Raw genomic sequence first — 27,454 nt, 5'->3', positions numbered from 1 at the left:
TGATTCCAAATTGTAAATGTTAACTTTGGTCACACAGTTGGTTGAAAAACAGAGGAAATGGATAACAACGGCCATCATCAAAGTTTCAAAACGCGCCCGTTCGGCTCGAAGTAAATTACAAATCGTCGACCGTCAGAAAGCGACATTTCGAACGCCCAGATAACACATAATTGATTCCGAATAAACGTCCTTATCCCATTTACCCGAGACTTGCGACAATAATTCTCGGTTCGTGGTAATTAAGCGTTTGTCCTGTTATTGCTGCCATTATTGTCGGTTATATGAACAGGGAAGTACGCTTTCTACGTTCTCGACGCGATGACATTGGAACCCACGCCGTGACTCAACTTCGTTTCGTCCGATTCAATTCTTGGTAGTGTTAATTCTTCGGTTAAACAGCGTAGAAAGCGAGCAAGAAGCAGCAGCGTACGCTTCAGGGCTAACTAAGCTCATTTTGTTTGTAAACGTAGAAAGGTCGGTCGACAAATCGAAAAGATATTCGATAACGAAGAAAAGTTTCAGCGAGTCCTGCCTATCCTTTCAACCAGAACATTTTCTGTGATACATCAGTTTCAAAGACAGATTCAGATCGAGCTTCAGATTGTTTATTGTTGTTAGCATGCGTAACCATTCATAAGTCACGAAAGGGCCCATTGAACACATAAGTTTTATGTGAATTTATTGCATATCCTTAAATTACATATCCTTAAATATCAACTATAAAAGAATAGAAGTAAATTATTTAAGTTGGTGATTGTTTGCTTTACGTGATTTTTTATTAGATAAATATCGCTCAACAAGCAGGACTAAATAGAAGAAGAAGAAGACCCTTAAAGACCTTGAAAGAAGGTATAGAACAGACAATGAAAGCACAGCATATATAAATACAAGGTGTCATATAGTTCTCTATTGTTTTCCTTGCTGCCATGTTTTCTCGTCTTCTTCTTTACCAGTTTACCAATAGTAAAGCATCTTCGAAATCACAAAAATTTCGAAACCAGTGCATAACTGGGTATTTTAGAGGAGAGAATGGAAAGAAGAGAGAGTACAACAAAGTGACTTGGAGATTTGAAAGTAAAGACATCTCGTTCGTTTTCGTATAGCAGGTTCATTCATTTCACGCACCAAGTTAACACACACTCTGTATATTATAATTGTGAATTGGTCCAGTTTATTTTTTACCAATCTCAATGGCGGAAATATCTGGAGTATGCTAAACAAGTAGTTGAATGATCGTTTGCCTTGTTGAGCACAAAATTATGCATGTGATATTTATCATAATGGCAAATGGCAGTAAAGGTGTTTGCTACGCGACAAGGACGCACAAACACGAGAAACGATTCGACGCGACCGACAAGAAATTGTTTCTTTTTAATAAGTCAATTGTGTCGGAGCGAGTCGTACGCACAGAGTAACACGTGAATCACTGATATTTCGAAAACGGACACGGCGGAAAGGGAATGAATAAACACGTATTTAGTTTGCCTTTTTGTTTGATACCCGGCGATGAAAAAAACAATGCAACGATTTTTGTCAATTCGCTACACCACTCTTTCAAGGTTAATATCGCCACGGTTATCCAGCGCGTTTTGTAACAATTTATTAACAGGGGGAAGTTATTCGCTCGATCGGTAATTATTAACGGAAGGAAACCGTGAAACTGAACGACAATTAATCTCTCAGCTTAGCGCAGACTATGGGTAAAAACAAATATATGCCTTTTTTTGTTTTTGGGTACAAAAATATATAAATATTACACCAGAACAAACGTTTTTGTTGGGTTTTCCGATGTATTTTATTTTTTTGTAAATGTTGGTTCAGTATTTAATATGGAACTGACAGAGTTCAGAGTTAAATGAAAATGTTTTATAGTTATAATCTTGCCTATCAAAGAGAAAGATATTTGTTTTATGGTATTTAATTCTTTTTCCAAATTTGAGGTATTGTGTATGTGTGGAAAAATCTAATTTGTTCTATAATTTAGTTATATAGTTGAGAAAGTTTAAAAAGTTATCTAGTTTCTATGGTAAATTTTATACGGCTATGTATTTACATAGTAATACATAATAATTCAAATCACCCTTGCACACACAAAATGCCTGCATTTTATTCTTTTATCTACATACTACTTGATATATCACTTGTCACAAAAAATTTCAAAAAACAATTAAATATTGTAAAACAAATAACTTTAAATAATCGTTGCAAGATAATATTATAAATAAATAAAAGTTTCAAATAATCTGGTCTGAAGAATGTTTTTAAAACTGAAAACACTGTAGGCAAATTTTTAAAAAACAGTAAAACTAAATCACGAAAAACTCAAAAATCCGGAATCTACAAGTAAAAATGTGGATCATGCCCAAAAATGTATAGTGGACAAAAATAAATGATAAATATTTAGTTGAAAATGTCAATGTAAATTATTTGATTTAATTTTGGGCACATCTTGAGCTAACTTAAAAAATACGGAATAAATTCCTTGTGTTTTATTTTAAATTTAAGGAATCCGTTAATTCTACTTGGTTCTAATCAATTTAAGACTTCTGCAATATATTGTTTCTTTTGATATTATGCTGCTTGAGAGACTGCTGAGTTATCCGTGTCTGTATATCTCCAAACGTCTTATATACTTACAAAAATTGTGAAAATTACTCAATAAATAATGAATTTAGGACAATAATTAGTACGGATTGTTTTTTGCAGTCAACCAGCTGGCTTGGTAAGACAAAGAAAAATGCAGTCGGCTTTAAATACTTCAAAGCCTTCTTCGTAAAAATTGAGTAACAAAATTGCTAGATTTTCCGGGAAAAATGGGTGCCTTTAAATATTTTTATGTGAATCTTACCCACAGTGCGGCGTAATTATACACATAAATATAAAATAATGCATAAATTATCTTATACCGGCGTAATTAAATATACGTTGATTTTTACTTAAACATGAATTAGACCTAAATATAAAAAAAACTAACATCTTATTTTATTAATCGAACTAAGTGCGTGTTCCGGTTTATTGTTAATTTATATTTTCTCCATTATCTTACTTGGACCTCACTTATTCTTTTCATAGTTTTTAACCGTTTTTTTATCGCTGTAAGTGGACTTAGTATATATTGATAATAGGGCACTACTCTTAGATTCGGCCAATGTTTTATCAAAAAAAACTCCAGCTTCTTTGAATTATGTGATTAAATTATTAAAAATTAAAAAATAAAAAAAAAATAAAAAAGATTTTTATAGTCCATTGTCAGTCGCTCAAAAGTCGGTTAAAGTAGCAAACGGGAAGTATTTTTTCCACTGATTCAAATTGGTGAACACAGAAAAACAATTAAATGTAGAGTTTAGGAAAAATTCTGAAAATGTACCCTTTTTAAGTGGAACCCTCTGAATATTTTAATCTAACGTAACTTTTTTGTGGTGACTTACGAACTGTTTTCACATCGTAATCAGTGAAAAAATGCTTCTAGTTTGCTAATTTAACCAACAAATGGGCAATGATGAACACTTAATTTAGATCAGCATGTATATCCAATATTCAATTTTCTTGTAAGTTTTCATATATAGTTTGAGTAACCATTTCTGCGTGTTCCTCAACATGAGCTTGTTGAAACACTCGCTCCGCCTCAAGGTACTATCGAGACACACCCCTAATTATTTAATTATCTTCGTTTTCACCACTTCAATCTTGAAACAGCTGAGTTAGAAATTCAAACCTGAATAGTATTGGTTAATACATAAACATTCTTTTTACGAAACTTCTGGATTCCTCCTGCGTCGGTTTTTGCTGGGTCGAAATTGCTGACGTTTCGCCAATCATCGTGTTGGCTTCTTCAGAGCTTGACTGAAACTGTTTCAACTGAGTTTCAATCAGTCTCTTTGTAAAAAGTATTATAGTAGCCTGTGAAAGTTTCTTTGAACAATTTACATAGGCATTACCTAAAATTAATACTTTTTTAACAAATTTTGGCTGACAGTTGGGCCACCTAGTAACTGGCAAAGTGTACCCTACAAGGCTAGGAATCGCGGTTGAAATTGGTTAACAATACTTGTTTCAACGTTTTCTTAACTCAAAACTTACATACAACCTACAGAAAAACCTACTATAAATCCAAGAAAGTGTTTTTTTAAGTAGTTATCTGCAGTTTTAATGTAGATTTGAGTCCGGAGATTTATAAAAATGCTGGTTTTAACTATAATCTGCTCGAAATCGAGCGAAAACCAATTATTTGTCCAAAAAAAGGATTTTTAAGTACATACCTGCTTTTCTAAGGTAGATTTGGGTGTATTAAGAGTCAAAAAAGCAGATTCTGGCAGGGATCTTATCGAAATCGGCAACTATTTGACCGAGTAAGGGGGTTTTACACCGATATTTAATGGTTTATAAAGATTTTCTGTACTTTAATGCTTAAAGACGCCAATTCTGGCTAGTATTTGAAAGATATTGACATGAATATGTAACTTTTTGGATCAAAAATTGATAGTTTAAGCTGATATTTGCAGTTTTGATGCGGTTTTAGGTACGATATGAGTCGGAGAAGCCGATTTTGACTGGAATCTGTTTAAAATGAGAAGGAAAAACCTGCTATTAATAAAAGAAAGTTAATCTTTAAGTAGTTACCTGCAGTTTTAATGTAGATTTCAGTAGGTTAAGTCATGAAAATGCCTGTTTTGACTATAATCTACCGTAAATCAAGGGCGAAAACCAATTTTTTTGTCCCAAGAAGAGGGTTTTTTAGTACATAGCTGCATGTCTAAGGTAGATTTGGGTACAACAAGAGGCGAAAAAACAGATTCTGACTAAGATCTTATCGAAATCGGCAACTATTTGACTCAGAAACGGGGTTTTATATCGATATCTAATGGTTTATTTTACTCTAATGCCCGAAGACGCGAGCTTTGACTAGGATTTGAAACATATTGACAACAAAAATTCACTGTTTGGATGAAAAAATGAGCTGATATCTGCAGTTTTGATGCGGTTTTAGGTTAGATATGTGTCGGAGGAGACGATTTTGACTGGAATCTTTTTAAAATGAGCAGGAAAAACCTGCTATTAATCCAAGAAATTGAATTTTTAAGTAGTTATCTGCAGTTTTAATGTAGATTTGAGTTCGGAAAGTTATAAAAATGCTGGTTTTAACTATAATCTGCTCGAAATCTAGAGCGAAAACCAATTATTTGTCCAAAAAGAGGGTGTGCATTCAACTAGGTGACAATCAAACCTAATTGTATTCGCTGGCGAACCCGCTTCCACTATGAGTGCATGTGAAAGTGAAATTCGAATGCCGATATTTACATATTTTCGTCTAATATCTGCCTCATAAGTGATATCGACGCGAACCTTGGAAAGCATCGGCTCAAGTCAAACGCCAGTCAGTCCACGTGAATGACATTAAATATGAAGATGTTAGTTCTGCAGGCTTTCCCGATGCTGCCATAACTTTCACCATTGACAAAAAACGTAACGGGATCTTTGAACCTTTAAGTTACCTCTAAGACTAATGGACGTATTAGATTGTACTTTACTGGTTCACGCCGCAAAGAATGAAATGATTGGATATCGCTAGATAATGATCATAATCTGCTCTTCGCGAAAACTAGGACGAGCGTAGCCGATGAGTCAGTTTTTTGCTTTCGACATCGCCCCGCTTCTTTCACTTCATCCAAGAAGCGAATATAAAGCCACTCATAGACGCCATTTCTTAAAAACATTTTTCATCCATACGTCCCAAAAGTCCAATAGAAATTTGAAAAAAAAATTGTTAAGTAAATCGCAACATAAATTTTTATAATCGGCTTTCCGAAAATTTTTCTTATTCTAACCATAGTTAGAGTGAGTACCGCATTGGAGCTGAGACAAATTCAAAACTTTTTTGTTTAATCCTCTATGCTCTATCTCTGAAAAAAAAAGTAACAGAGGCTATATCTTATTGCTATGCTATCAATAGTGCATCATATCATAAGCGAGGCGATTCCTTAACTTGACACCAGATGGCGGTTTCTCATATGATCGAAAAATAATATTTTTTAATACATAGTCTCCGACCAAGAGTCGCAAACCTAATAAGATTGCCCAATCCCATAAGACATACGTTCTTGAAAATTATCGATCGCACGTGGTGTTACATCAAAAAATAGTTAGGCATGCCTGGAACGAGATGTGCCATGTATAACAACTATTTTGATGAAAAAGCAAGTTCCCGAAAAGGTAGTTTTCATCGCTTTCCCATGTCTGCTCAGTTCATTTTACTGAAAATGATTACGAAAGAGACTTACAAAATGAGTTATCTGGTTTTTTTTGTCTTGAGTAACTCATTAAATTCTACACAAAATTTAAATTTTAGGTTTACCTTTAAAAAAGATTCTAAAAAAAAACTGCTGTTCCCACCCTATTATTATTTAACCAGAAACCACCAACAGAAGCAGGATTATCTAGATCAAAATAATTCCCAAAATGCCAAAAAAGAAGCTCAGCAGGTATTGTCTGAGCTTTTAGCAACAATATAGAATGCCACAAGCGAAATTCTAGAGAAAAGTCCATCTCCAGAACCCATGCCAGAACCCCGGCCAGAACCCATCTCCGAACCCCAAATACTAAATTATAAAGCTAAGTACAAATAAAGATTTAAATATATGTAGTAATAGGTATTTTTTATATAAGTTGGCATTACTGTTCAAGATGGCGACCGATTTAACAGCCGTCAAGTGATTTATTCTCAGTTTGGTTTGGCAATTCATCATGAATTCATGGCTACGTCAACAAACAAAACTGCCGCATATGTCGAAACACAGAAGGTGTTAGGAATAGTTCCCATATTATATGTTTTAATTTATTACTTTGGATTCCAAATGATACTTACTCATTTAAATTTAAACTTCGTTATTTATTTTATTTACAATATTTCCTATCATAAATTGATTAATTATCAGCGTATTTAAGTAGTAACATGTGGAAAGTCATTTAAGAAATAAATAAAACATCTCCTTTGAGAGAAATCGTTCATTTCTAATTATCAAGATTGCCATGATTATATTTATGGCGTTAAAAATGTCTTATTTAAACGTGACGAGTTCATCGTAATCCAGTGCCTAATAGAAGAAATCGACGAGCTACTGCTTAAATAATTTAGTAATTAATAAAATTTCTTCTACTGTAAATTTTTTTCAAAAATAATAATATCAAATAAATGAAAACAATGATATTAAAGCGCAGTAAAAAAGTGTTTGTAGCAACCAGCCGAAAAACCGTCACCAACCAATCACGCTCATGCGGAGTGACTAATTTAATTTTAATTAATTAATAAATTAATTTAAATTTTAATTTAATTTATTTTTTCCCAAAACGTGACAATCGGCTCACTCAAACCACTAGAAAAAGCCCTTTTTAATAACTCCAAGTTACTTTTCAATGATTTTTTTGGAATATAGACATTTATTTACGAAAGTGATTGACCGCCCCCACTAAAATAGCATTGAATTTGTTCCAGCTCTAAAACACTCACTCTTACTATAATTAGTAGAAGAAAATTTTGTAGAAAGCTGATTTAAAAAATTAATTAAACTTTTTTTTCATTTTTACGACGGCAAACCCGGCGGGGTATGGCATGCCTTAAGTCTGCAAATTTGAATAAGTGTTGTAGGCGTGTTTGTGTCTGACCGGTTTTTGGAATATTCGCGCGATATCCAGTTTTGGGAAAAATTTCTCTGTTGTTCGACGCGTGACATTTGGATTTTTGATTTATGGAAATGTCAAGCGGTTACGTAACCGTCCAATCTCGAAAGGATTTTTTTTCGGTTCCACGTTGCGGTCTACATAAAACCCAAATCATCGCCACCCGAACGCAGACCTTAATTCGATTTAATTTTCACGATGGCCGGTCACGCGATGTGAAAAACTTGCGGGTTTTCTGGGCTTTTTCGCTGTTTCCATGCGTCATTTGAGTGGCTCGTCTACGAACTGGTTTAATAGTTCACATCCTCAAACGCCTTAATAATAATTCCTAATAATAATTCCCGAACATTACACGCATTATCGGCACATATAACAAAGAACCACAATTACAAAAAGTATCTGTATTGGCGACAAATTCATGAAAGAATACCCTGAAGGAGTTTGCTCGTCAAATTCAATCCTTGTATTTTACAAAGAAAAAAAAGGAAAAAAAAAGAATATGCAGATTTACAGTACGGATTGTAAAAGGCTTTTTTATAATTTTTCATGCTTCGACATTCTCAGCCAATCCGATTCAATTAATTTATTTGCAATATGATCACATTTCCTCATGCATCATTAATTACCCGATGGATAACTTTTTTAATATGGATCCTATGATAAAGTTTAAATTACTGTAACATGGAGCATTTAGCCTAAACATTCCGATTCTGCAATCAAAAATATATAAATAAATTTTGACATCTGGACATTTGTCAATATGTCAATCGATTGCAGCCAAATAAAACCGGGTTCTATTTGATTTCATTCGATTTAGAGGAGAAGAATATTTTCACCTCTTTTTTACCTTAAGTTACCTCTTGCTGTGATTCCAAATATAGTAGAGAAACAGGACGGGGCACCTGTTATAAAGTAAGGGACGTAAGAGACTATTTGCAAAATAAATACAATGTTCCATGGATACATGGAATGAATTTTGCTTTTTACAAAACTTCTGGATTCCTCCTGCGTCGGTTTTTGCTTAGTCGAAATTGCTGACGTTTCGCCAATCATCCTGTTGGCTTCTTCAGAGCTCGACTGAAACTGTGTTTTGTAAAAAGCATTACAGTAGCCTGCGGAAGTTTCTTTGAAAAATTATGGAATGAATTTTCTTTTATCTATATTTCCAGATTATGCATATAGTCCATAAAGATTGTAAACAGCACAGGACTAAGGAAAGTACCCTGTGGCACTCCAACTTGGTATTAATCACAGAATCACGTATTTTTCAGACCAATTCGCCAGTAAATGGACATTTCAAATGCATTTTGCGGAAGAGGCGACCGCTCCGTTGTCCCAGTCACGTTTACGCAATTTTTCCATTGATGTCGCCTACGGTATCCACGCACACACTCATACACGACAATTATTTTTAAACGTTTCAACCCAATTGTACGCAGGGTGGTCACCAACTGTTACGATGTAACCTAGCTTTAATTTCTATAATACTTAAAAACTATTTACGTTAACTAACCGAAATATACAGGAAAGTGTAACAATAAACCGCTTTTCTTCTTCCCATCTCGTACAACGTGTTCAATAATGAATTTTGATTTAATAAGGACTTGATCTCAATATTTTTTCTATAGTCAGACGAGAAGATATGCCTAACTAAAAGCGCATTTTCATGGCCACTTTTTTTTTTTGAATCACCATCGTCAACTTCAGGTCAGATTTTTTTGCTTTGATTTCGCTGACGTGTAATTTGTCATATTTTCCGTTTTGGAAACACCAATAACCCAAAATATTTTTGGTTAGTTTATTAAATATATTTATGTGAAAATCTGAACAACGTTTGTTCTGATTTAATTAAACTAAACTAGGATTATCTATTATCTCCTGTACAAGTGACCGCCGGTTGTTTTTCTCTGAAAATCCCTAGACATTTTTTTTTCGTTTTTCATTACGGGACCCTAACCTCATTCTACCGCCCCTACCGACAGTAGCGCCGCTATTCTAATTTATTCCGGGTATAAATCGATTTTAATTAGATTTGGACCGAAACTTGCACGGACCACTGTGAAAACACGAATCTGGTTTTCGTTTCTGATCCCAACTCCGGCGACGTTGGTGGGGCCTCAAAACGTTCGAACGGCAAAACTATATAACGCGCTTTCCCGTCGGCACTGCTTCAGTCGGTAACCAAAAATTGTCTTGCGTGGGTCTTAAAGTGGGTCCCTGTGGGTCACCTAACGTTCAAACGCACCTAAAACAAGTTATAACTTTCTAAGCACCAGAAAAATGAAATCGCTAGTGGTGTTGTCCGCGCTTTTGTTGGTGGCGGTTTGCTACGCAGCGCCTGGCGAAGAGAAAAAGGAAGAAACGAAGGAGAGCACCGAAGCCGCTCCCGCCGAAAGACCCAAGACGTTCAAGAGGCTCATCCCCGCTGACGTTTTGAGAGGTAGAGTTGATTTGGTTTAATATTACGAGGTTGAATGAGACAACTCAAAATTGCTAATTTTGGAAATAGCTATTTTTCCAGAACTTTAAGGATCTATGGCTTATGGGTCTTTTTATTGTATTTACAAATTAGAAAAATTATAATTGTGGTGTAAAACTGGTAGAAATATTTCATATGTTAATCCGTTATCAATCGTCTATAACCTTCCTTTGTTCAAATTCAATTATTTTAATATTAAAATAATAATTCTCTCTTTTTCATCATAACTCACAAATTCGTCAAACTACGTTATTTATATAGATATTGATCGAGTAGTGAATAAATTAATAGTCACACTAACCATTGAAAATAGCAAAACTCCTGCAAAATCCTGCAAATTCGACTATAAACAAATTACAATTTTTCTTTAAACTTGGAAAAAATCTAGGAGTTTTGGTTAGTCAAATCGTCCATTTTCGTGACTCTGTTAGTAGTGGTTCTTTAGTATTTTGTTCTTCGGAGTACTAGATACTTCACACGAATACATAGACCATACACACACGAACAAAATAAAAGCCAAGCTTAAATGTCGAAAAACGTGAAAAGACGAATAACGAATGAAGATCCATTTATTCATTTCCATTAAGGCAATATTTCTAGTTCACAAACATTGGGATAGAATAGATTATATTTCTCTGACTGACATTAAAAATGTTATGTAATGTTTTTAATGGATATTTTTCTATCTACTCTGTTTTAATTTCAAACGTATGAAAAGCGTGTTATAGTTTCCGTTGCAAAATTGCCATCGCTTCACTTTCATGGCACTGCGCTACTTCCAAGGTTGCGTTTTGCATAGAAATGCAAATCTTGCAATTCTGTCGCGTTGTTTACGACCGCAAAACAGGGCGGCAACAACCGTTCGCAAATGGCGTTAATGTCGGTCGCGCGGAAAAATACGGCGACGTCAAATGTTGAGGTCCGGCGTTTTACATTGTTTGAATTTGCTCTGAGGGAACTTTGGTCGACGGCCGAAATGAATTTTAACAATATTTCCGAAGACCTAACGAGCTGTTAACGTTTATAGGGGCTCACTTTGCATATGAATAAACCTAATGTGCGCGTTTTGGGATCCAGCGGCGCGACGAGATCGTAAATTAGCTGTTAGGAATATTTTCTTGTTAATAGAAAACAATTTTTAAAAGTCAAACTAATTTAATATATGTTTTTTGCAAATTGTTAAGTATTTTGATCCATTACGTCGATGCGTACCTTCCTTCAAGTATGAAACGAAATAAAATGACGTTATGTGTCCAGACATCTATTTTTTGCTTTTAATTTTTTGACAGTAAAGTGATTAAGACGTTTGCTTGCATTCCATACGTTTCTCACACAACCAAACAATCAACGCCCAACATGATTGCTGACAGATGGTCAATAAGTTTGGATGCGGCTTTTTTACCAAAGTTTTTTCTCAAACTATGCCTGGATCTCGCTAAATGTTCTAAAATGACCCAAAGTGTAGGTTAGTGGGTGAAACGTAGAGGCATGTGCGGAAAATCATAACCTTCTCATGAGTTTTTGCCATAGTGGAATCACTATATTATCTAACAGCCATATGGTGAAACCCAAAAAGTCATCCGGAAATTCACAGACTTGTAAATAGTATTACGATGGTTTGAAATATTAGCAATTACTGTGTCATATAAACATTTCTTAGAAGAAGAAGGAAATATTTAGCTTCTATTTATTTATTGCCGATCTAATTAAGAATATTCTTTAAATGTTAGTATTTCTTGTAATTGTTTAAAAAAAATTACAATTAACGTTTGCGTCAAGTAAAAATTTAAAATTTAAATTTTTGTCTGGATTTACACTAGTATGAAAAAATTGGCGTACATTACATTACATCCTAAAGTCACAAACAAACTTATTTCTTCTAAATAGATGTAGAAGGTAGATTAGATGATTATAATAACGAACTTTCAATTACTTGTGATTTGTACGCCGCTGATGTAGGATATGTAAATTCGCGAAACAATTCAAAGAGGAACTGCGGGATTTTCTGGGAAAATAGTTTCCCATATGCATATAAATAAGAGTCCGCACAAAAGCTCGAATGGAAAATTATGCCAGTGCAGAATTCGTTTTTGACAAGACCCGCTGCAATTTGCGCAAAATCAAGCTTTTACTCAAATTTTGTTTTCTTGCCGTTCGAGTCCTAAATCGCAAGGTTCTAACTAACCAAAAGCGAACTATGGTCGAAGCCTACAAACACGGCTGACCAAAAAAAGACGTACGAATGAAACAGGTAAATGTACAGACCACGGCCGATAGAAAAACGTTATATAAACGTTATATAATGTGCTTTACCCATATAGATACGAATCTCAGCCGTTTTAAGCGTCCCGCAAAATCAGCACGGAAACGTAGAAGCGAGAATTGCAAGAGCAGTTCTGCGGCATTAACGAAGTGTCCTACAAATCCGATTTTTGAAGTAAAAGTTTAATAGAGTGAAAGTTTACAACAGTTTACAACCGAAATGATAATCACGTCAGCGTGGTATAATTATCTTCCTAAAAATATCAAATACCCCATAGAATGACAGAGGTCTTGTATTTGTCATTGTCAAGTTATGTTTTTTCTTAATTTTTTCGTTTTTCATTCACTTTGTGAAATATGTTATCAACATCAACGAAAGTATCAATTTAAATTTTAAAATGGCACAGAATTAGAAGAAAACGAACTTACAAAAAAGTTATTATAATGAGATCATGAATAATTGAATCACTATTATTTTATATGTATCTTAATAAACACATATAGGAATGCTGTATTATTAAATATTTTTAAAAATCGGATTTCTTGCTGTTGCGCTAAATAGCCTATACGGCACTTTTGAAGCCCATATTAAAACATGTTAGGACGCGAGATTCATTATGCGTCTGCGCAAACCTTGCTTTTAACCAATAGGACCTTGCGGCATTCAGGAAACAACACGGCCGGTGACAATTCAGTATTTCTGTAGAATTTTTCCGACCAAAACTATTTAAGCATAATAAATTAATACCTATAATTCCAGTGTGCAACCACAACTACACTACAACTTGCAATATGTTTCATTTTCAATTGCAATCTATAAAAATACGCACAAGTATATATCCAATTAAAAATTGCTCTTTCGTGGTAGTGCCGCGGCAGCGGAAATCGTAAATCGTGTTCGTGTAATATCATGATAGTTCCCAGTTTATTGTTTCGCCAAAAAATTCAAGATCGACGCGGACTTCGACAAACCCCACATCCCGCGTGAATCACGTTACAAAGGTTATTGTTGAAAAAAATTGCGTTTTCCAGGCCGGTGAACTTTCACAATGCGGGCCTGTTCGGGTGGCGTGGCTAATTTCCCAATTGGAAACGCCGAACGAGACAGATTTCCTTTCGTTTGTGCTAAAAATAGCTACACAGTGTCTCGAAAAAGCAAGAGGGATGTTTTAGTAAATTGGGTGTTGTGGCGCCACAGAAAAATCGCGAGAACCCGAAGTCCACCACACAAAGGCGTCCGTTGAATTTTACCGCGTATAACTGGTTGCATACATCGAATCCGTTTGCACTTGATAATAAGATAAAATGTCGCTGTTTATTATGTGCCTAATGTTTTTTGTTTACTTGGATTAAAAATAACAGTTTTCCTATTAGTGTTGAGTATTAAGAAAGAAAATTCTGCTCTACATGCCTCTTCGAGCTTTTGCAAAAACCAGCGTCTCTGCACTTTATCAACTGATATTCTTTAATAAAATATTAAGAAAACGGGTTTTAGAAATCGAAAAATATCTTATACTCTGAAAAAACAATCGTGCGCGTTGGTAAACGGCAAATTGCGAAAACGGCAGGATGAAGTTATAAAGAAAATTGTGAAACGAATGCATGCAACCAGCAATTCGCGCAATTTTGATGGATTGCCCACTGTTGCAACTCGTAATGCTATTATTAATTATGTTACTCGCACAATGTTAACTACGAAATAGAAAATTATTCGTGACCACACAAGGTCTACCGTTTATTCACAATCGTAGAACGAGGCGAGAGCTCATTGCCCCATGTTGTTTTCAGATTTCCCGGGCATGTGCTTCGCTTCCACCAAATGCGCTACTGTTGAGCCGGGAAAAACCTGGGAGCTCACCCCCTTCTGCGGCCGTTCCACTTGCGTAGTTTCCGAGGACACACCGCCAAGGCTCTTGGAGCTCGTCGAAGACTGCGGACCGCTCCCTCTCGCGAACCCCAAATGCAAACTCGACGAAGGTACCGAATCTTAAGTAATATCTCGTTTCTAATTGGTGATAAATATCGTTTATTTTATAGAAAAAACCAACAAGACCGCGGAATTCCCCAACTGCTGCCCCGCGTTCAAATGCGAGGAGGGTGCGAAACTAGAGTATCCCGAGATCCCGACAGTGGCGCCGGTTCCGGAAGAAATCGAAACTACCACCACACCGAAAGCAGCTTAAATTTCCTCACTCTTGAAACTTGTTAGAAGAAAGTTAAATCTTTATTCACCCACAACACCTTTTTCTTATTATTTCCTATTTATTTTCAGTTTCATCGACTCGTCTATTGTCTGTATTTTATTTCTCTACTTCTCTTCCTCTCTCTCTTTATCTTTATATTCCTACCTCCTTCCTTGTCAATAATTGACTACATTATTTTCGTCACAAGACTACTTTCTCAAATTGAACTGTAATACAAATTGTGATATGTCGTATCAATTTTTAGTGAAGTTTTTTTTTTCAGGCGTAACACCTACTACATACACACTATTATCATGTAAATTATCACGTGGCGTAGTATTTTTTTTACCAGTGATCCCAGAATAAATTAATTTATTAAATAATCTTGACTTTTTATTTTTCGTACTATTGGTACTATTTATATGTGAAAGTGGCTCGATTAAAGTTTCCGTTGTAGCTATTTCCAAAATTATCTTTTTTTCATATAGTAAAACAGTTGAATGACGTCATGAGGCTACGTCGAAACCATATAGCTACTAGAGAAGTGTGTGGAAATCACTGTTTAGAGAGAAAATGGCGCAACGTGCATGTTATTGGGTGAAAGGCATGCTCGAAATAGAATATCACAGATTGGTAATTCACGTCAGTAAGTTATGTTTTCCATAAAATTAATTTTAAATAACCCAAGAAAGTTTATATCCATAATTTTTTGTTTACTATTATTTTGAAACTGCATCAGCCAACCAACACATTTTGGTAACCGAATCACTTTTCGTTGAAAAACCCTTTTCTTAATACTGATGTGTAACAAGTTGCCTAATCAAACGGAGTGGATGAACCTTTAATCAAGTAAGTCCTCGATCACCCGACGGATGTCGCAGGTGGTGTTCTGTGCTGCCGCGGTCCGTCAGAGCGAGTATAAGTACCTTTCCGAATTGTAACTCGGCACTCTGGTCTCCCGTCAGAGCGAATAAATCTTTCGCCTTTTACTAAAGATTTCCGTGGCGGGGGACAACATAAATGAGTCTATAGCCAATTTGTGGAGCTCGACTCTTTTAGAGTTGGGCATTTAAACCAATAAAAATCAATTTTATCATTTTAAAAACAATAATTTATTGCTAATTGAAAATCTGTTTTAGTATTTATATTGATAAATGGCTTTTCATCAATCAAAGGCCACCTCAGTTCATATTTATGGTAGAAAACCAACCAACAATTGTAGTTATTACTCGGAATATGATTTGTTTACAAACTGTCCATTTCAACTAATTTATAGATTCTAGCCTGATGTAATTTTCTAATATATCCATTCCAAATATCGGTTTAAAAACTGATCAAAAAAAATAACTCCATCTCGAAATTGATGAATTTGATGAATGATGTATTTCATGCACTAAAACTAATTAATAAATCAATTTGTGAAAAAGTTGCTTCGTTTCAAGTTCTCTACCTTAATTTAACCAAATAGGGATCCAAATGTTTAGACCGATTAGATTAAATACTTTAATAGTGTTTTCGATTAAATTTATCTATCTCTATAAAGTATTTCGATATTTTTAAGAATAATCTACATTTTAAATAAAAAAAGTCAATTTTAATAGGTAAAGAAATATTTCAAAACTTTTGCAACACGCTTTGTTATTTCTGACGCACAAACCAAATTTTGGCTCAATGGCGCCAAAAATAATTTTAGGTTTGGGTTTTGCAATTGGTCACACACAACAAATAAAAACCACCGAGGACCCTAAACTTTGCTTTATTTAACATCAGCGATACATGATTACTCGTTTCAAGCTACAAACTGAAAACTTCGTGTCAAATAACTAAACTTACTGTTCCTTTCCTAAAAAAAGTCGATCTAACGCTCCATCCTGCGCATCTTGCACAAGTTCTGCAACGGCAACATCGTAATGTCGTTCTTAAACTTGACCACGCCCTCGTGGGCGTCGATCGACAGGAGCTCGCCCGTCTGCTCTCGCTCCTCCCCCACGATCACCTTGAACTGGTCACCGCGTTGCGGTCTGACCGGATCCAAATGGTCGGCTACGATATTAACCGTGCGATCTTCTTCCGGCAAAAACACCGAACACATCGCTCCGGAAATGCTTCGGATGACTCCGGTCTGACCGACCAGGCCGGGGTCGTCGTGACTGTCCCGGATTCTGACCTCGATATCGACCGTGTGCCAATCGCTCATCGGAAGGACGTCGAGTCCGGAGCCCGGAGTCTGCGGATTGTAAGGCACGCTCGGGCTGTACCCGGAACTGGGCGTACTGTACGGATTGTTGCTGGCCGGGGACTGACCGTAGCCAGTGGTCGGTGACGGAGTGGATATGGCGCTCTGGTATCCCGGACTTGCCTGGTACGGGCTATACGTTTGATCGTACATGGTGCTGCCCGGAGTTTGAGGAGTGAAAGGCGCGTTCATCTGGTACGCAGGAGTGCTGGGGTTGTATCCGGGCGAAGGGTAAGTGTTGGGCACGCTCGGGTCCCATTCTGAGCTCGCGTTCGGCGTCCTCGAGCCGTCGTGAATGGGCGTCATCGAGCCGTAATGCAGTGGCGTGCGGGATCCGGAATCGCACATCGGGGTCTTGTTGCCGGTGTCGCGGTACAATGGCGTCTGGTTCCCGGAGTAGGCCGGGGTGCGGCCGTAGCTCGAGATGCTGCCGTCTCTGGCCGGCGTGCCTACGTCGGCGATGTGGTTGCGGTCCACCGATATCGTCTGCGAATTTCGATCGTTACGCTACAGGCTGTTTCCCGCAAGCGTAGAATGAGGCTTACGATTTTAATAGTATATTATCAACGAGTGCGGTAAACAGCATTTTACTCACGAATTTAATAAACGAGTGAGATAAGGAGTTTATCAAACGTGTTGCATACTATAATACTTTTTCTACGATCGATCGATTTGGCAAATTAAAAATAATCACGGATTATTTTATTATTATGTTGTTTATTTAACTTTTACAATCGATCATTAAGTAGTTTATTTAAAGAAAAAGACTGTAATTAGAAGGAAAATCATCCAAGGATAGGGCTTTTAAGAGGATTACATTTCCTGACCTTCAATGTTGTTTTGTTTGTACTGATGAGACATGAGACATGTTTTGGTTCGTCGTCGTTAATAAATTGTTTTGGTTCGTCGTCTTATCAATGTGGCTTGTCGATTTACATATTCAATATGTCTGTTGTGAATGTTGTAAAACTGTAAATTACCAAACAACTATATAGTGAACCGTTGATTTTTGGCTTAAGGTTAAAATTAAATGTCTGAAGAAGGTCTTGAAGGCCGAAACGTCACAAAAAATAAAATGTTTCACAAGTAACGGAAACTTATTTTAATTTCACTAAAGAAGGACCAAAAAAAACCCAAGAACCATTTCTTAAGAATATATATATATATATATATATATATATATATATATATATATATATATATATATATATATATATATATATATATATATATATATATATATATATATATATATATATATATATATATATATGTATATTTCGACATTTTCGGAATCTTTCGTTAAAAGAAAGGTCACTTCCTTAAGAAATTCCTATTCGGATTTTGGCCAGTTTAGGCAGAGATTGAGGTTGTGATTTGTTTTTTTGATATTTTGATTGTCTCATATAAAATTGTGTTGTGACGTCCCAAATGGGTGGTGCCGTTTTGGCGAATCTGAACATTTCCAAATTGAACACCCGATTCTTTTTTTCAGATATCAATTCTAGGACAAAAAGTAAGGCAAGTATGTAATTTATCTTATATGTAAATGTTATTTACCTTTTTGACATATTCGAGGTTTTACATAACACCCGTATAAATTCTTGTTGAATTTAAAGCTGCCCACGTTAGGTAACTTGTTGGTAATATTAGGTATTTTTATAAATAGCAAAGTACTTCCTTTAAAGATATAATCCTTCAGATATACGAATAAAACCCATTGCTAACAATATAGAGTATCCACTAATACGTGGAAATTTTGAAAAAAAAATCCACATTCCATGTTCCAGCTAGTAGCCCAAAAAGACATATTATTTTTAATAAATAAATAAATAAATAAAATATTAGTGTTAATTAAACGGTACGCTACCTGACAGGACGTGTGCAATTCGATTCGAACGGTACCCTGGGTGGCATCTTTCACTATCCCGATGTTGCCCTTGTAGGGACCCCTAGTAATCTTGATGGTGGTCCCGATTATGTCCCTGTCGCGGGTAACCCTGCCTCGGCCCCCGCCGCCCGGCCTGGGCCCCCCGAATCCGCCCATGCCTAAAACAAGTCAAAAATTATACCGTCATACCTGGCACCCGCTTATGTACGGTTTGAGGGGGGCGGAGCTAAAGGAGGGGCGCGAACATCGACCTGAGTAGCGGTTAAGATTCTCGAATTTTTCTCTGTTAGAAGAATTGATTACAAGAATTTAGTTTTATTATGTTTATTTGTCATTCTTTGAGCGTTACTGATATTTGTCTTTGGCAAATCGACAATGTTGAGAAATGTTCGTACAATTGGTAAATCTGTTGACCACGAGGCTTAATAACAAAAGTATCGTCAACATAGTATTTCCATAATTGTGGTTTTAGATAAAACACGTCAATGGCTTTCCTCTGAAAGGTTTCCATCAACATATTCGCCATGACTGGTAATAATGGAGAACCCATAGCTGTTTATTGTTCATAAATTTGACAGTTACAGGAGAAATATGTTCCGGACAAGCATTTTTCAATTAACATGAGAAGATTTGGTTCCAGATTTTGTATGGCAAAAACAAAAATAACTTTTATCGGACTGACGTATTCGATTTTCGCACAATTTAGCACATATCTGAATTAATGTTGCGTTTATATTTTATTATATTTTTAGTTGTTGGCGATAATTAGGTCACACCATTAAAATACTTCAGAAAACTTTTTGGTTTTTGAATAACCCGAATGTGGCAATCGCAGCATTGACTTTAGTAAAGATGTATTTAATGGTTTTTAAACGTTCAATGAAGAAGCCGACTGATAATTGGGGAAATGTCAGCAGATTCTTTGAAAAATTATACCGATTTTCTTCTAGAATCTTTAATCTTTAGGTATGGCTTCATGATATACTATTTGATTTTTTTTTTATAAATCTCTGTGGAGTTTTCGCGTTCAGGTAACATTTATTTTGTTCTCAGTCTTTTGTGATATTTTTTAAATGCCCTTCTCTGGAAATACACTTAAAACTTATCACATGTCTCTTTAAAATTTGAAACATTAAGTTTTGCGGCAATTTCTTGCTTCACTTAGCCTTCACTAAGTGCCTTGATATTGGAGTGTTTTGACCTCGCAAATAAATACGAGGTATTAATGGAAGTGTACAAACTATATAAACGTTTCGAACTAACACTTCCAGACAATTCTCAATATTTACGAATCACCCTGTATATTTGAAAACAATTTTAAGTTGTTTATTTTGGTTTTATCTACAACTTTTGCATTTAACATTTTTTTCGCAAACAAACAATAAATGAGATATATTACTTTGACACACTATTCGGACACCCTGTATAAAACTACGATTACGTTTTTAACGAGAACTACAAAGAAGTAAATGAATGTAAGCCTTACCGCCACCACCGCCGCCGCCGCCGCCGCCTCCTCCACCAGCGATTCCGCTGGACGGGTGCAAAGGTGAACTTCTTCTGGGCGACATAAACTCCATGCCGGTCGACAAAGCATCGGCAGATGGCGCCACTTTGTTGCCTCCAGGCAACTGGAGGTGTTTGGTTTTGCACACGAAGATGCCGCCGTTCTGAAGAAACTCGACGGAGTACAGGAAGGCGAAGTTGCGATAGAGGTGCTTGATCTCGCCAGAGAAGCCCGAATGAGGACCATCAATGACCTGCATCGGGACGAAACGTGATGGGGATGATTTTCGCACAAGACAACAAGATTCCACGAGTCACTTTTCGAAGCAAGATGATTTAATATATTGTAATGATGCTGTCGGGCTTCTTCAAGAACTTAGTTTTCCAGAAAATTCTGATAAGCAGGTTCTGTTGTTTTCTATGCGAGTGGGACAGCCGCACAACAGAAAAACATTACAAAGTCAAAACTTGGTCACATGGAAAAAGCCTGACTCCTGGACTCAAAAATATATCTCATAAAAGTTTAGTGCCAATTTTCTACCATCACTTCACCATTAATGAAAAACTTTGTGAAAGCTATGAACCAGCATGGTGCAGGCTTTTAATATCTCAAAACAATATTTCCTGGAATCAATGACGCAAAATTGAAAGAAGGAATTTTTTCACAAAGCAGACAAAATCTTGGGTGGCTTTTGAAAATGTATGTCATCATTTTTTTGGGAATACTAAACCTCACAACTTCATCATTCGAGAGCTCATTTCTGTTTACAAAGTTTTCGGATACAATATGACCCTTAAAATTAATTTTTTGGAATCCCATGTAGATTTGTTTCCCGAATATCTCGTATCAGGTGAGCATGGTGAGAGGTAGAGAGAGATAATTAGATAAATTTACTGATACTTTTATTACTTGTACGAGTCCAATTTGCATTTTCCATTGTAAAACTTGAACTGTAATACTTTTTTAATTTTTTATAATTGTAATTGTAAAATTACATTACTGAAGTTTTTGTTACTGTTTTTTCAACTTTTTGTTTAAATCGACGATGGATAATTATTTACTGTCATATGACGTCATTACAGACATGATTCCCCGGCCTTTTTAAAATGCCCAATGCAATTTGTTTAAAGGAATGTATGAGTTAAAACAAATAAGCGTTTCTTGTTGGGCCTCCCTTATATTATCTACGAAATGTTACCTTAACCATGTCGCGACGATGTAAACTGTTCCTATACGAATCCAAAGCGGCCGTAAAACGATTGATCCGTCGTTTCTGCAAGGAACCGGGACGACACTCGACAACTTTGCCTGCAATCAAATGACCACTAAAACTTTCCCCTGCGCATCCACCTTAAATTGTGCGCAGAATAATTTGATTCTTGGCTACTGATAAAATTTTACAATATTCTGCTTCAAGCACGACAACTTTGCCTGCAATCAAATGACCACTAAAACTTTCCCCCGCGCATCCACCTTAAATTGTGCGCAGAATAATTTGATTCTTGGCTACTGATAAAATTTTACAATATTCTGCTTCAAGCACGACAACTTTGCCTGCAATCAAATGACCACTAAAACTTTCTCCTGCGCATCCACCTTAAATTGTGCGCAGAATAATTTGATTCTTGGCTACTGATAAAATTTTACAATATTCTGCTTCAAGCACGACAACTTTGCCTGCAATCAAATGACCACTAAAACTTTCCCCTGCGCATCCACCTTAAATCGTGCGCAGAATAATTTGATTCTTGGCTACTGATAAAATTTTACAATATTCTGCTTCAAGCACGACAACTTTGCCTGCAATCAAATGACCACTAAAACTTTCCCCTGCGCATCCACCTTAAATCGTGCGCAGAATAATTTGATTCTTGGCTACTGATAAAATTTTACAATATTCTGCTTCAAGCACGACAACTTTGCCTGCAATCAAATGACCACTAAAACTTTCCCCTGCGCATCCACCTTAAATCGTGCGCAGAATAATTTGATTCTTGGCTACTGATAAAATTTTACAATATTCTGCTTCAAGCACGACAACTTTGCCTGCAATCAAATGACCACTAAAACTTTCCCCTGCGCATCCACCTTAAATTGTGCGCAGAATAATTTGATTCTTGGCTACTGATAAAATTTTACAATATTCTGCTTCAAGCACGACAACTTTGCCTGCAATCAAATGACCACTAAAACTTTCCCCTGCGCATCCACCTTAAATTGTGCGCAGAATAATTTGATTCTTGGCTACTGATAAAATTTTACAATATTCTGCTTCAAGCACGACAACTTTGCCTGCAATCAAATGACCACTAAAACTTTCCCCTGCGCATCCACCTTAAATTGTGCGCAGAATAATTTGATTCTTGGCTACTGATAAAATTTTACAATATTCTGCTTCAAGCACGACAACTTTGCCTGCAATCAAATGACCACTAAAACTTTCCCCTGCGCATCCACCTTAAATTGTGCGCAGAATAATTTGATTCTTAGCTACTGATAAAATTTTACAATATTCTGCGTCAAGCAATCGAGAATCTTGACTTGGCTTCGCTAGGGTCGTAAAGAACTACTTACTTAAAAATGAGGTCTGCTCCTCTGAGTGATTATGTTTTACGCGTTAATTAAACGAGGATTAAAAGATCTATAAAGTGAACTCCGGTTATAAAGTGCCCTCTAGAGACCAGAAAATGAGTACTCTATAAGCAGAAGGGACGTACATATTTTTATTTTATATAAAAATAGTAGTAGGTAATGAATAACCCTGTATACAGATAATGGGGACCGAAACCTCACCGTGCATGTTCAAGACGTGGAAATTCTCCCGTTCCAACCTGACGATCACCCCGACCGTTTCCGCGTCCAGATTGACCAGATCCCCCCATTCGAATTTCCCCAACGAGTCGACGCCGCTGGCCATGTCGCTGCACAGCTGCAAATCTTTGGGCAGGACCTCCATTTCGTGCATCGTGAGGTCGGAGATCAACACGACGCGATTGTTCTCGACCCGGACCACCAATCCGGTGTCGCCCTCGTACCTGCCGGCCAACACCTTTACGTGGTCGCCCATCTTGAAGTACTTCTTCAGCTCGGACGCTTGAAATATGAGCGGGTCCTTCAGGTCCTCGTGTTTCGGCATCACCATGATCGTGGGCCCGTCTATGCTCAAAATCTTCCCCTGGAGATTGATCAACTCGCCCTCGCACACCTCCACGTTGTCGCCGGCGCTGAACGAATGCGAAACCGCCTTGTCCGCCTTCTCGGAAGGTAACTCCAAGTCGATACCTTCGGGCTGCTCCTCGAAACGTTCCAACTCGGCCAGCGTGGGTTTCACCCCGTCTACTATCACCGCGCTGAGGATGAAGTTTTTGTAGAGGAAACCCTTCCGAGAGTAACGGTTGCCCTCGAAGATGAGGAAGTCGCCGTCGGAGGTGACCTCGCCCCCGATCGCGCGGACCGCCTCCGGATCGAAGGGCTTCGCGGGGGGGCGGCGTTTCTTTTTGCGTTTCTCGTTTTCCGACTCCTGAAAAATGATACCCGGCTGAAACCAACGGCGCACTTTCGAAATATCATTTCCCACCTATCCGCAAAATGAATTACAGAGAACACAAAACGAAGCGGTGAAAACTGAAAACCGTATTTACAATAAATAGAAATAGTCTATGGGACAAAAACAAAAGTGACTTTTGAACAAGCAACATATAACTTAAATACAAAGCAAATGAAACAAATCATAACTAATTTTTCAAAAAACTCTTAAAACCAGATCCCATCCCCAAATCACTTGAAACAATACAGCCGGAGGCGTTTGTGTCGATACAAACGTCTATCTATTTACAAAACTTCTGGCTCGCGTTCTGCTCTATACATCGTTTAATGGGGGCGGAGCTAAAGGAGGGGTGTTACGAAGTTGACCGTATTTTTGGCTGGCCAGCCTCAAACGAGATTTTAGGACAATTACTAAATCTGGTTTTGACGTTATATTTCTTAAGATATGTGATATTTTGAATGTAAGGAAGGATAACGCTAGTATTCTTTATTTATTATTATTATTAGAGAGAATAGCAAATGTAAGGTGTATCAATTCTGGGCTCAGTGATTCGGGATGTTACTTTAAATTTACACAAAACTCTACTTTTTATTTTCCACATTGTCCCCTTTCTTTAAATTTATTTTTGTATATATATTTTTTTCTCATATTTCGTTTACTGTTTGTTCTTTATGTATTTATATTTATTAAGTTGTTTATTGCTTGGAGGCTTACAGATAGAATCCATTTTTTAAGGTGTATTTAAAAAGAACTTAGTGCTGTTAAAATTATGAATCTCTGCCTAAAATCCTTATCTAGAAAATTAGAAAAATAGGCCTACAAAAATATGTAAGATATTTGGTCTATTTATTTTTTACACTTATTTGTTAGAAAATTTCAATTTTTTCTATTTCTCGTATCGTAAGAATGAATTATATTTTGTGGTTCCGTTTTGTTTTTGAAAATACTAATTTTTTTGCATAATTTCCAATTTTTGAGATCCCCCTTCACAAAATACCATATTGTAAAAGTAACTGCACTAACATTTGGTGCCATTTATTTATTGAATTTGGAAATTAATGGCGTTAGGTTGTTTACTACTGTTTGTAAATGTTTATTAAATATTATTTATATATCCATTGTTATTCCTAAACGTTTTATTTTTCTGTCAATTATAATGAATAGTGTTCAATGTTTATTGTTATTTTTATATCTAAAGCGTTAATATAGATGATAATAGTTACTAATCACCATGCTGTACCAGATGAATCGACCAAAATAAGTTTTAATTTATCCAAATTAATATAAAAATAAAATCGATTTTTTCAACTTTTCAAAATGATGAGCTGTTGAAAAATAATTAATCAAAATTAAGCTTTTCCAGTAAAGAATCTAAAGCTGACATGAAGAATGTAATTTTAATTTTATTGTGAAAATGGTATATTACTCAACTCCAGGACTTACCGTCTGAGTTGTTCTTAGTGCCCCTCTGAGGCGGGTGTAGTCAATCCTGGGCAAAATCTTTAAATGCACTTGATTTTGTGCCATATCGAAGTAATCTACTTGGGCAATATCGTCCTTATAAAGGCCACGCTTGAGGCGCACCCATTGCTTTGATTTAAGACCTACAACTCCCAACTTTTACTTTAGCATTTTATTTTATAAGTTGTTTACCGGTCTGCTCTTTAACGACTCTCAACACATCAGTCATTTCTTTAATTGGCACCATCTGCTGCTTCCATTTGCCCATTTGCAAGTTTCTTACGTTTTCTATGGCTGCCTTAACATGAGGATGCTTGTAAGCTTCTATGTAAATGTAACCCTTTACACCCTCAGGAGCCACTACGGATTTAATTTGAAGTGGATCACTGCTACTTTGGAAAGCAAGAAACTTGCGCATCAGCAATAGACAAGTTGCTTTTTCTTCACCAATACGACACTTCACCATCCATAAATTAGGGTCCCTATAGAGTTAATGAAAATATACCAGATATATGATGAAACAACAGTAACATCCACTCACTTAACCCCAGGCAATAGAGTCTGTTGAGTAATTTCATCAGACATTTCTTCCCCGCCGTCTCCAAATCTTTTAATAGCGGCCCCATCATCTGCATATTTCTTACGAAGATATTCCTCTATCTCATGTTCTTTTTGTGCACTGGGAAGTAAAATTCACAACATTTTATAAACTCGACTTGGTATTTAAATTTAAAAAACTTACTCCCACAGGTTTGTTCCTCGAATTCTCCCTTCAATTTCTCTCGCAGTAGGGCCAAACTCCTCCAGTTCATTTGACATAATACCAATTTCCTGCGCTCCATCCTCCCAATCTTCTTCATCTTCAACTTCATCATCTACTTCAGCCTCGTCAATAATAAAACCTCCATAACGATCCTTCTTCTTTTTTTTCTTGGAACGACCGCCTTCATCACTATCTTCCTCCTCACTATCATATTCATCTTCTGAGTGAAGACTTTGACCCTCAGGTTCCTCTTCTTCTCCAACTTCTTCGGGCTCTGAGTTTTCTCGAGCTTCGGAGCTGAAAAATATAAATAATTGCCTCTCTTAGACGGATTGCTCAAATACTACCCTCCGGATCTCACAGAGCGACTTCTGCTCCTACTTCTAGATCTACTTCTACTACGAGATCTACTTCTGGAGAGACTTCTTGAAGGGGATCTGGATCTGCTTCTCACAGATCCTCTGGAACTCCTGGAACGTACCGAACCGGCATCAGATGCATTGTCGTTTTCCGAGTAGTTACTAGCCTCTGAATCAGACATTTTTTGAAGCAAAAATTCGCATGTGTCAGATATTTCGATTTTATTCGAAGGAGAAACAAATTCAAAATTTCCACTATCGTGATGTACGATAAATATTTAATAATTCGATATACCAATAATTCGAGTTTTACAAGAAAACATTAAACCAAATTCGTGTACATCCGAAAAAATTGGTACCATATTGCGTACAATCATACCACAGATAACAGAAAGGTTTCTTTATTGTCAGTCGCATTCACCCTGGAACGATTAATTGGTCAAAATAATTTTTGTCCGAAGAGCAAGACGGTTTCAGTTATTGAGAAGAATATCAAAGGTCATTACATTATCGTTATCACATGAGAATAATTAAGTCTCATAAGGTCTACGTCAGTAGTTTGACTGGAACGACAACAAGGTTTATTTGGCAGTCTTTTTGATCTAGATAATCCTGCTTCTGTTGGTGGCTTCTGGTTAAATAATAATAGGTTGGGAACAGCAGTTTTTTTAGATTCTTTTTTAAAGGTAAACCTAAAATTTAAGTAAATCGTTTTGTTCGCTAGTTTTATGTATTTATGTGTCACAATATTTAATTAATATATGTATTTCAAGATAATACATATAAGCCAAACATGATTGCAATAGTATTATTTTTACCCTACCTGAGACCCTACCGTACGCTACCTCCCAATCATTATTAAATAAGTACAAAATACTCGAAGTCCATCAAAACTCGGGTCAGTTTCAGATTATTTCCATGCATTTACATAGTAAACGCGCCAAAACAGGACTTGCTACGTCACAGCCAGCGAAAGTTTTCGAGTTGCATTTGCGGACACATTTGGCCGATTAGGCAATCCTATTAGGTTTACGATTCTTGTGAAAAAACCGTATAATTTCTATCCTGAGTTTGTTTTGAACGTTCTCCTTT

The 27,454-nt window shown here is 36.4% G+C and overlaps 2 protein-coding genes and 1 non-coding gene across 3 annotated transcripts; 2 read left to right on the top strand and 1 right to left on the bottom strand.

Moving 5' to 3' along the window:
- The first annotated feature begins 9,825 nt into the window (after positions 1-9,825).
- Positions 9,826-14,981, top strand: LOC132706467 (uncharacterized). The gene is made up of 3 exons (XM_060677816.1): positions 9,826-10,114; positions 14,204-14,392; positions 14,453-14,981. Exons 1-3 carry the CDS (start codon positions 9,955-9,957, stop codon positions 14,596-14,598), a joined length of 495 nt encoding a protein of 164 aa, XP_060533799.1. The 5' UTR covers positions 9,826-9,954; the 3' UTR covers positions 14,599-14,981.
- Positions 14,982-15,543: 562 nt separating this feature from the next.
- Positions 15,544-15,660, top strand: LOC132706880 (U5 spliceosomal RNA). Its single transcript, XR_009619659.1, has one exon. It is a non-coding gene; the product is annotated as a U5 spliceosomal RNA (small nuclear RNA).
- Positions 15,661-16,338: 678 nt separating this feature from the next.
- On the bottom strand, positions 16,339-26,762 carry LOC132706429 (transcription elongation factor SPT5). The gene is made up of 10 exons (XM_060677772.1): positions 26,351-26,762; positions 25,983-26,300; positions 25,782-25,919; positions 25,433-25,722; positions 25,223-25,383; positions 23,026-23,752; positions 21,431-21,540; positions 20,212-20,485; positions 18,705-18,883; positions 16,339-17,320 (listed from the first exon to the last, which is right to left on the bottom strand). The coding sequence occupies exons 1-10, from the start codon at positions 26,542-26,544 to the stop codon at positions 16,457-16,459; spliced, it is 3,255 nt and encodes a 1,084-aa protein (XP_060533755.1). The 5' UTR covers positions 26,545-26,762; the 3' UTR covers positions 16,339-16,456.
- Positions 26,763-27,454: the final 692 nt, after the last annotated feature.

The sequence above is a fragment of the Cylas formicarius genome, unplaced genomic scaffold (genome assembly GCF_029955315.1).
Source record: "Cylas formicarius isolate icCylForm1 unplaced genomic scaffold, icCylForm1.1 PGA_scaffold_8__14_contigs__length_24414737, whole genome shotgun sequence".
Lineage (NCBI taxonomy): Eukaryota > Metazoa > Arthropoda > Insecta > Coleoptera > Brentidae > Cylas > Cylas formicarius.
Note: the sequence above shows the minus strand (reverse complement) of the source record. Positions and strands in the feature narration are given on the sequence as shown.